General features: G+C 38.8%; 1 protein-coding gene across 7 annotated transcripts in view; it reads left to right on the top strand.

Annotated features, from left to right (window-relative positions):
* LOC107680707 (neural cell adhesion molecule L1-like protein) overlaps window positions 1-11,551 on the top strand; it is a 56,444-nt gene that overhangs the window by 4,369 nt on the left and 40,524 nt on the right. For 6 of the 7 annotated variants that reach the window (XM_016476737.1, XM_016476734.1, XM_016476736.1 and 3 more), the window contains exons 3-5: window positions 9,157-9,351; window positions 10,511-10,528; window positions 11,377-11,485. In XM_016476737.1, the coding sequence (XP_016332223.1) occupies window positions 9,258-9,351; window positions 10,511-10,528; window positions 11,377-11,485 (221 nt within the window). In that variant the 5' untranslated portion in view covers window positions 9,157-9,257. The remainder of the gene's footprint in view (window positions 1-9,156; window positions 9,352-10,510; window positions 10,529-11,376; window positions 11,486-11,551) is intronic. The other variant, XM_016476732.1, reaches the window with a different exon arrangement.

The following is an 11,551-nucleotide window of genomic DNA, read 5'->3' as shown; positions in this document are numbered from 1 at the left end:
GGGGGTACTATGGCTCCAGCCGTAGAGGCGGGGGCTGGGGCCGCGGCCTCGGAGGCTGCTCCGCCATGACCTCCGGAACTGCCTGCACCACCATGGCCTCCTGTGTTCCCTACCCCACCATGGCCTCCTGTGTTCCCTACCCCACCATGGCCTCCTGTGTTCCCTCTTCCGCCATGGCCTCCTGTGTTCCCTCTTCCGCCTTGGCCTCCTGTGTTCCCTAGTCCGCCATGTCCTCCTGTGGTCCCTCTTCCGCCTTGGCGCCCAGAGCTGACAGATCCACCATGGTGCCCCGCTCTGGAGGCCTCGTGTCTGGTAACCCTACTCCTAGAGGTCTCCAGAGCGCCCAACCCCCTCCCCATTGGATGTTTTGGTGGCGTGAAGACACGCCTTCTGGGAGGGGGGAGTAATGTCAGGCTCTGGGCCAGGTTTTGTGTGTGTCTGTGCTCCATATGTGCTCCGTCATCCAGTTTCTCTGTCTCATGTTTTGAGTTCATTGTTCCCAGGTGTTTCCAATGTTAATTGTCATTAATTCCAGGTGTTCCTTGTCTTCCTCTCATCTGTTCCTGTGTATTTAAAGTGTGTTCTAGTTCTTGTCCTTGGTCAGTCGTTAGACGTCATCCTGTCCCCCTGATGTGTCGAGTCCTGTGTTCCCCAGCCTTTGTTTAACCCTTTGGGGTCGACTAATGCGGATACGCGTTTTGTGGCATCTTCTCCTGATAACACCGAAAAGAACTTAAATTACACTTTCAATAGCTATGTTATAAAAACAGAAACTCATTAAATTGCTATTTTTAATTGAAAATAATTTTGATGACATTTCTTCCCCACTATGTGTAATGGCAGTAAGATGAGAGAGAGCGCTCAAAACTCATCAGATGATCGCATAATTTAGTGGAACATTAATATAGTAATATAGAATCATCCTCTGTAAAGAAATAAGGTGTGAACATTTAAGAATTTATCATTATCTTTCTAAATGTGTGCTCTTTGGGGCTAATGGAGCTGTTTAAAGTAGCCATGTGAGGGCAAAGGCGGGGCCCCCTACAAGGCAGGGCCCATGGGCTGCAGCCCACTCAAGCCCAATGGTAAGTCCGGCCATGCCTACAGATCCCTCGTTCAGTATTTTCACAAACAAGTTCATTCAATTAGTTCACAAACAAGATTTATTCTCATTCAGTCTCATTCAGTGACTCTTGTTTTGTGAAGGGCTGTGTTCGTTTGATTGTTCCAACCAATGAAACGATGCTTCACAACCCAGATTTGAACCCTGTTTGTTCACTTTAAGCAGTCACTTGTTTCAAAATCGAGAGACTTCAGTGAACATTCATTTGTTCACTTATTTAAAAGATCTGTTCAGTAGAACATCAACTTATTAGAAAACATTACACAGATACATGTTATTTAGGCCATTAATTTTGAAAAGCAGACACGAAAAATGAAAACAATATGGACTATAATCTATAACATCTGTCCTTTGGTTATTCACCACGTGTGTATTTTTGTCCCAACAAGAACATTTATGAGAGGAAGTGAGACCGTTTCCACTAGGGAACCCACTAAAATCAAGAAAAGCATGTAACAGGTTGATGATCAGGAACTGCTCTTGGTTTGATGGCACTTTTAAAATAAATTGCACTGTTGACCAGGGACACGTTAATCTCTGTCATAGCTGTTCACAGGGGTCACAAGGTCATCCGCCATTTCTCCATTGGGGACTTAAGGCTAGGAGCTCTTTTCATTGATTATAGTTCTCTCACTCTCACTCTCTTTTTTCATCTTTTTTTCATACTTCTTCCTCTTGCCGCTTCATAATCCATCTGTACGTCTCTGCCAATATGCCTGCGTGTCATTCTACGTTTTGCTCATCCACTCTCCAACTCCATCAAAAAACAATCTCTCCACTTCTCCGTACGGCAAGTTCATGATCCACGCCCACACCATCCTTCGCCCCCATCCATCTACATTCTGTCTCCTTCATTCACTCCCACATCCCTCTCCCATCCCCTGTCAACAACAGAGACGGTTTATGACTTCTGCATCCCACTATCCTATTCCAAAGCTGTCTTCCACCTGCCCACATCTTTTTCTATTCTTGCCCAAATGCATGCTTTCTACCTCTAAGCGCAAAGCGTCCCTGCATTCCTCACTCGTCCCCCTGTCCCATCCCATTTCCCCCTTGAAGCCTCGTTCAGGCTGCTGTATTATTGATGGGCTGGTAACTGAACCATTCAGTCTCTGGCATGCAGAGTCAAATCTCAGTTAGCCATAGTTAATATTTAATATCGCTTAGGGTACATGTTTTAATCTCATTTAGAGTAGTGTCTCTGCTTTGCCCGAACAGAAGTTTTAATAATATACATGTTGTGGAGCTGATGCCTGTTGAAGTTGGTATTTATGCATTATTTATGCTGATTTTTAACAGTTGCAGTGGCCATGATGAAGGGCTTGAACAGCCAAGTTCTCTTTTGCAGATGTTTTAAGGTTAATAGATATTGTATTGTCGAATGATATGGGTGCTCATAAAAGTCAAAAAAAAAAATGTATATCTTTGATTGAGAGAGTAGTGAGATTAAATTGTTAGTTTTCTGCTTCTCTATGAAAAAGACCCAAGTGAACTCGGTAACACTTTACTCGAAGGGGTGTGCATAAGACTGACATGACACCTTCATAATCATGGCATGACACATGTCATGAATATGAAGGAGGTTTTATGCATGTTTATGACAACTGTCATTAAGTGTCATTCGCTCAGTTATGTCATTTTTAATGCAAATATGACATTATTTGACCTAACCCTAACCTAACCCTACCCCTAGCCTTACCCCTAACCATAGCCCATAACAAAGACATCTCAAACAATGTCATCTTTGCATTAAAAATTACATAACTGAGTGAATGACACTTAATGGCAGTTGTCATAAACATGCATAAAAAACCTTCATATTCATGACGTGTCATGTCATGATTATGAAGGTGTCATGTCAGTCTTATGCACACCCCTTCAAGTAAAGTGTAACCGTGAACTCTTATGTCTCATCTGAGAAATCTCAACAATGTTTTAAACTGTGCTCAGAATAAAAACACACACCACATTATTCCAAGGTCAAGTTATCTTTGCTATAAATACAACATTTATTGTATAGCTCTATACTCTTATTTGTGCCTATTTTTACTTTAGGAGAAACATCTGAGACAAAGCTGATACATAAATTTAACTTAATTGAAATCATCTGAGCTTTAAAAGAGCAAGCTTTGAACCATAACTAATTTTTCAGTCTCTTGGCTCCTGTTGAAAGCACTTTTGCTGCTTTTTTGTGGAAACCATGATACACTTTTTTTGTTTTGTTTCAGGATTATTTGATCAATAAACAAAAACAGCATTTATTTGAGTTTCTTGAGCACCAAATCAGCATATTCTAATGATTTCTGAAGGGTCTTGTGATACTGAAGCCTGGAGTAATGGCTGCTGAAAATCCAGGAATAAATTAATATATTTTTAAATATTATAAAATAGAAAAACAAAACCAAATCATGCATACATGTAATGTGTGCTTTCATACAATATGTTGTTGCTTCTGAAAATAAGTAGCCTAAATGTAGCATCTTTATCCATTTTATGTTTTTGTCCACACTGTAATCAAGCCAAACGAGAGATTAAAGCGACTAAATGGATGAAACACTCTAATTAGAGCACAAATTGAGGAGAAATATGCTAATTGCTCTTTAGTGTGAGTAATCTCACCAATTTCTTAAATGTGCTGGAGAGATTAAATCAGAATTGGGGTCTTATCCAAAGGTTTGAGAAGGATATAGAGCCATCAAGACTCTTCAGGCAGCAGAATATATTAATCCAGTTGGACAAGGCAGGAATGAAGCTAATCCCATTAATGGCCTTCATAGTGTGCACACAAAGTTTTCATACTAAATGGCACTTAAATGCTGAGCATGTGCTGAATAGCAGATATCTGTCTACTTATTGACAATGCAGTGGTTTTGAGACCATTTGAAGTAGAAATACTGTAAACAGGCAGCTTTGCTAGCATTGACTCTTTCCTTGCCAGCTGTTAAGAGTGCCGTAATGCACTCTTAAACGGATAGTTCACCCAAAAATGAATGTTCTGTTATAATTTACTCACCTTCATTTCATTCCAAACATGTATTAATTTTGGAATACAAAAGATGTTTTGAAAAATGTCTCGAATCAGTGGAATCCAATGTTGATTGGACCCCAACTTTCTTGAAAATGTTTTTGTTTCACAGAAGTAATTTAATTGACAATGGTACAATTAAAAGATATCCAATGTTTTCACTGACCAACTTAAATGTATTTTGTAAATATAAACAATTTTTCTTTTTTTTTGATGGCTGCAACACACTCCACCAAAGTTGGGACAGAGACATAATAAAAGTGAAAGGTTATAAAATATCCAAGTTAAACTGTTTTGAAACAGTCCATAATAAGCAGGTGAATTGGTAATAGGTGCCAGCAAAGCCAGGTCGTGGCTCACCACTTTGTGCCAAATTTTTGATTCAGGAAATCCAGAGAAATCTCAGACTGTGTAGGGCAAGACAGGACACCTCAGTTTAATGTGTGTGACCTTTGAGCCCTCATTGTATGAGAAAATGTCATGCTGCTGTGTGAAATATAGCCACATGGGCTTGGGAGTACTATGGAAAACTGCTGTCACTTAACACAGTCTGCAGCTGCATCAAGAAATGCAATGGGCTCATCTTAGATTGTTCAAAAGACAGTGAAAATTTATGCTGTAGTCAAATGAGAGATCAAATTGTCAGTCCCAAAGACAAAAGGGACCATCCAGATGTCAATCCGTGACAGGTGCAAAGCAAATGTTTGTCATGGTATATGGGTGCATCAGTGCAAACGGCATGGGTGACTGGCATATGTGTGAAGGTACCATTGACATGGAGGCATATATTGGAATTGTACAGAGACATATACTGCCAACAAGATGACATCTTTCATGGGAAGCCCATGGTTATTAGATCAAGACAATGCCAGGTCTCATTCTGCATGTGCTACAACAGCATTTCATAGGCACGTGTGGATGTGACTGACTGATTTGAGTTGATCTGACACCGTGGTAAACATGCCTCTGTCCCAACTTTTTTGGAGTCAAAAGTTGTTTATATTTACAAAATAAAATTAAGTTGGCCAGTGAAAACGCTGGAATTTTTAATTAGAGTCAATTAAGTAAAGGTTAAAGAGAATTAACAAATAACATATTCTTGATTTTGTGGCATTTCACAAAATGTCCCAACTTTAAAAAAAAAAAAAAGTAAAAAAAAAAAATTAAAACACTGATATTATTTAATAACCAGTATGTGCAGATGAATCGTGTATCTCTACATGTAAGCATCAAAATAATTTCTGCTGGTTATTTATTCAAATACAGCCAAGTAATAATCAGATAAATGGTGATGCTTTGGCAGTGACGGATCCTGTTGTGTGAGGAATGATTGTTTTAACTCATAGGGTTGAACAGCCAACTGCTTCCCTTCCACTGCCAGTTTGCTTCCTGTTTTTTTACTGTCCTGATTTACGCTTATCCTTCATGCTAAATGAGTCTTCTCTGTGGGCGAGTTGAGTGCGCGAGGGGCAGGACGCCATCAGTCAGTTGGGGAGAAAAGCTTGCTCTTGATTCTCTCAGCTCAGATTCTATCTTCTCCTCCTCCTCTGGCTCTTACTCTAGACTGCTTTGCCCAGGCAATGCCAGGTCAGAGTTCACACAGAACTTCCCACGCTGGGCAGCTTTTACCCTTTGCCAGTATCATTAGACTGAGATGTGGGGATTAAGAGCAGGCTGTAGTTGTTAAGAAAGTCCCACTTTGTTGTTTACAGAGTAATCCTTAGGTAGGCTGTATGGGGATGAGCTTTATTTTTAATGTTGCAGATTGAAATTTTTAGAGGAGCTCTCTTTGGTTGCAATGTTGTCTTACTGACATTGCCTTACAAACGAGTGGATAGAGTTGATCTGATTCATGCTGATCTATTTGTAAGTGTCAGATTTATTTATAACTGAAATGCTCTTTTATAGGTCTTCAGGCAATCTGGCTTGAATATCCCTATGAAGACATTTTATGACAAGAGGCTCAGAATTACTGTGATTTACAATGTTAGGAAGTAACTAAGCAGAGTAGCGAAGCTACTAACTTATTTGTATTATTCAGTAGTGTGTCTGTTCAGTTGTTTTCAAAATAAGAAAGTATTACTTTTCCAATACTTAGCTATGAGTCATCAGATGGTTCATGTAAATAAACACATTAACAAAAAGATTCTCTAAGTGTAACACTTCAGGTTTCATTGTAATTAGTGCAGTAGTAAAAATCTAGGGTGCATTGTATTGGATCAGGATGGTAAACATATGCCACCTAACACACCACATTGGCCAGTAAATCACAATCCAATTAGCTTAGTGCTTTACCTTTTGATTTTAATCTGGCCACTAAAGATAGACACCATCTGTGGGAGATAGAGCAGTCTCAGGGCAAGCGGTAGAGCCTCAGGCATTGTCTTTGGCTCCAAGAAACGCATCCAAGTCCGACAGACCATAGCCACAAGCCTTTCAGTATAACAGTCAAGGGGTGTAGAAACCCATCCTTTCTAGTGACATCACAGAGGTCATCTCAGAGGTCACCATAACCAGCACTAAATCACAAAAGCTCTCCCCGGCAGAGTTAATACCATTATGAAGAAATGCAGGCATGTGGAGTAGAGTTCAAGCCCATCAGAAAACAAGAGCCCCCACTGAGGAATGAAGCGAATCGACTCATCCACACAGTGGTCAATTATTCAATTACTTCTCTGCTTACTGGTGTTTGACCTCTATGTTTCCTACTGGATTTGTTAAGCAGAGGAGAAGATAAAGGGGAGGATGGGCTTCAGAAGTCTGGCTGAAAAAGGTGGTGATTGAATCAGATGGTGGGGTTAAAACGGAGGGGCAGTGAAGTGAGGTTATCTCTCATGACTGGCCCCGAAAGCTGAAATAAAGAGAACATAACAGTCCTGCCCCAACCAAATCCCCCTTTGGACTTTAATTAGATGCCTGAATAAATGACCTCATATGGTTTCAAAGGAAATGTATCTCCTGAAGGGGTGGAAATGACTGATAAAGTTGTATTTTGTGAACTTTGGGCCTCCTTTTTTCTTTCTCTTTCTCTCTTTCTATCTGCCTTCCTCCCTGGTACTCTTTTGTTCTCAGAGTTAAGCGTTGAATCATTTTATTGTGTGTTTAACCAATTCAAGTCAAAAAGGAAGTGACCTAATGAGCCCGGGGCTCCAACCTAAATGAGAACGGCTATTGAGCACCAGTGAGAGTTTGTTGCAAAGTTTGTATAGAAATACAGCCATTGAGATACAATTTCCTGTGTAAGTAGTCATTTAACAGATGATTTTATACAAAGTAAATTCCAGTACAGGGACAATCCCCTGAAGCAAACTCCCCAAGCCCAAGTGCCTGGTGCACAATGGTGATAGATTATGGTTTGGTTCTTGGGGGCTTCAAACTAACAGGTACAGTAATGTATATACTATCACAATAATGGGACACAGTGTATCACATACAGTACGATTGCGATTAATCTCACATTTTTTACTGTATTTATTTATTATTTAATTGTTTTGCTTACATTTTTTTGCACATGATCAGCAACTGGTATGCCCATTACACACATCCCTTGTCTGCGTGTTTGTCTTGCATACAAGTGACATTGTATTTTATTTATTTTAACTGTCAATAAAATACTTTTTTTTTTTTAATTAATCTCATTATTTATTTAATTTTTTAACTTTTTTTGTACCTAATCTGCTACTGGTATGCCTATTATTCATATTGTTGTACATTTTTGGTTAAATTTTTCCACATAATCAGCGACTGATATGCCCATTTTTTTGTTATTCATTACACCTTGCCCTGCGTTTTTGCCTTGCATACAAAGGTCACTATATATCGTATATAATCCACTATTGGTAAGCCTATTATTTATCATTCATCACACATTCCCTGCGCTGTGAGTTCGGTAAATAATATGGCAAACAATTTTGGTTACTTTCAGCTACCAATAAGTGCTTTCAGCTCCATTTAACATTTTTTTTTTTTTCTAAATCCATTCCACAGAACCCCATATATTTTTATATCAAACTCACTATCGAAAAAGTCTACAGATTCTGTCTGACCCTGATCATAGGTGTTGTAGACTAACAGGCACCAGACATTGCATTGTAGTTTTGGAAGTACAAGGCTGATTCCCAGTACACCATGTAAGGTGACCTCCATTAAAGTTACTCCGATCAACTGCAGCATTTTATTGCCAGCGCTGTTATGAATCTGAAGGGAAAAGGGGCGTGAACTCGATTTGTCTCCAGCCAGATGTCTCGCTGGCGCCAGATTCCAAAAGGTTAAAGCAACTACTGATCCCTTACCACACATGACATCACAAGAGACTGTGCAAGATGACTTTAATGGCAGCAAACGTGACATTTAACTCAAAGTTCATCCACTTTGGTATAACAAAGCGACATATTTCTAACTGCATATTTAAGCACATCTGCAAGCTTTGTGATTTAACAGCGGTGTGGTGCTGCTCTCTCTACTGCATCCAGCTAATCAAAATCTGTCACTGTTATAGTGCCATGAATTCATAATATTTCAGAATAATTTCTGCAACAGCTGCTGCACATTACCATAACTGCAGGGGGGCTCCATTCCTTTTATTTTTTGTTAAGGTTTCATTTTTCGTATTAGGCGTTACGAAGGGGAAACGGAGGGAAGAAATGCGCCTGCCACACATACACTGACAAACAATTTACAGAAATACAATTCATATCTCCAGGGTCTCGGTGATAGAGAGCTTTAATATGGAGATTCCTCTCACAGATGCATTTCAAGTAAATACAAGTTGGAATAGACATTGACGCAAGTTACTCAGCAGGAGACATGCAGTATATGCAAGTCTTTGTGTCTGTGCAGGTGACAGGCATGTTTTTATATGTGATGTTGTGGGCCGACTGTAATCATATGGTCGCTCGGAAGTCTGTGTATTGTTTATACACACATGGTTGTGCATGTGTGTGGCAATGATTTCTTGTTTGCAGCTGAAGTCTGGGTGCCAGTAAGATCTGTGTTGTGTTTTGTGCAGGTAGCGAGACCCCAGACTGTGTTGGAGTGAGATGCACTGACTCCTGGCAAACTGCAGCATTCCTTGTCATCCTCCGCTCTCCTCTGAGGCTTTGGCCAGTCATGCGGTTACTACGGAAAATCCTCCTCCTTTTGGGTGCTTGCCTTAATATGAGCTGCAGGTATCAGAGTAATGCCCTGGATATTCCACTTGAAGGTAAGTAGAATAAATGACTTCCTGTTCTATGTATTTTCTTCTGTAGTATTCTAGTAATGTCTTACCTGTTTATATGACGAGATTTTCAGTACTGTTTGTTTAATTGTTTGCTGTGTGCACAATCTGGCCTGTTTTTATGCTTTCTGGAAGAACATTGAGCTATGGAAGCCTGTTTTCACCTTAAAAAATGAAAAAATGTGAATTAATTTCTCATAATTGCAACTTTATTTTCAAACTTAACTTAATTGTTACTTAATTCCTTACAGATTCTACTTTATATCTCACAGTTGCAACATTCTGTCTCAAAATTGTGAAATTATCTCATGATTGTGACTTTGAAATTAAATTGCTATTCCATTTGCAGAAATTACAACTTCATATAAATTCAGTTGCGACTTTATATATCACAATTGTGACTTATCTCACAATATCCCACAACTGAGACTTCATATTCATATTATTTGTGATTTCATGTCTCATTTATGTCCCACAATTTATTTTTTTCAGGCAGTTTCTGAAATGCTACTTTATATCCCACAATCGCCTTCATATCTCACATTTGCCACTTTATTTCTCACAATTGTCTTTATATCTCACAATTGTGGCTTCATGTCAATTGGGACTTAACATCTCACAAACACGACTGCATACAGTATATTAAAAATGCATAATTGTGACTTTTTCTATCACACTTTTTTTTGTTTATTTTTTTACATTTATCACATAATTGCTTATTTTTTACTCAGAGAGAGAAGCAGGCTTCCATAGTGAGCACACTGTTCTTACAACTAATCTGTTTGAAACTGGGTGTTTGTATGCAGGTTCACTCAAGCTGAGAGCAGGTATAATTTATTGCTAGGGCTATGTATTTCACTGTTTCCATGGAAACCAAATAAAAGTGTATTTTGTTGCTGTTAAATTATTCACAATATATCTTTAGGGCCTGAAAGATATCTTAGGGGGAACACAATGTTCTTATTTTTTTCTCTCTCTCTTCTGCGTTAATTTAATCAAACATGGACCTGTATTTAATTGTTTGATGTCAATTAATTATTTGTTAGCAGTTCAACAGAAGTAATATCTATATGGTTCTAACAAATCCCTGCACGTTTGTTTCTCTGTGTTCTTCGTGTTCTTCTTGCTGCGGTGGATTTGTTAGTTTTAGCACGTGTGAACAGTAAGTTTGCAATGCCACCCCATCCATAGAACTAGAAACTTCCATCCATAGAGGCCATTATCATCCACCAACCATGAGATTTATTTTAAAAATCATGCATAAATGCAGAGATTTGCTCTTTTGTTGGGGACATTTACAATGAAGTACTACTGCCTTGATACTATGGTATCAGATGGGGATACCATGGTACTTCATAATTATCATATTCAAGTCCCTTGATGGTACTTGATGGTATTTTGATAATATTGTACTACTATGGTACATCCTGAATGGTATTCTTTTATCATACAATCTTATAAAAAAATGTACTTTTTGTGAACAGTCTCATTCAAATTAGTTATTTTTCATAGAAACAAATTAAACACTTTTTTGTTGTTGTGGTTAATAGAGTAGACATGTTAACAAGAATGTTCCCTCAAAACAATGCATTTAGATGATTTTTAGAGTGTTTTTTTTTTCATAGTGGACAACTTCCAACAACAGAGCCAGCAAACCACTTTACATTTGTCAAATTGTAACTCATACCATCACTCCATCATGATTTTGATTATGCATATCCAATTTTACACTCAAGCTGTATTAGCCATTAGTTTCTTCCTGTTCTAAACCACAAACAAACTCTCACTGACATTATTTGACCGGATCATTTGCCATTGCCTCATAACAACTCACTCTTTGGCCAACAACACAATCAATGATTCAATATCTAATTGATCAAAACAGTTGATCTGATTGTGGAAAGTCATTACGATTTAACCAAAGCCATTTCACATTTGCATGCCACCATTTCTCCTCCTATATGCATAATCTACTGAGCACTTCCTCTCTCTGGCTGTTTCTTAATCTAGTGGAGCAGCTGCCCACAATTACAGAGCACTCACCTGCCTCTCTGATCGCCTTTCCTTTCGAAGAGAGCTTCCCCATGAAGTGTGAGGCCACAGGAAACCCTGGAACAGAGTAAGCAATATACATACACAAATATGCTACTATTCAAATATTTAGTGTGATAGTGTGAATATATAT

Source organism: Sinocyclocheilus anshuiensis, unplaced genomic scaffold (assembly GCF_001515605.1).
Source record: "Sinocyclocheilus anshuiensis isolate Anshui unplaced genomic scaffold, SAMN03320099.WGS_v1.1 scaffold396, whole genome shotgun sequence".
Taxonomy (NCBI): Eukaryota; Metazoa; Chordata; class Actinopteri; order Cypriniformes; family Cyprinidae; genus Sinocyclocheilus; species Sinocyclocheilus anshuiensis.
This window is presented reverse-complemented; position numbering and strand designations above follow the sequence as displayed.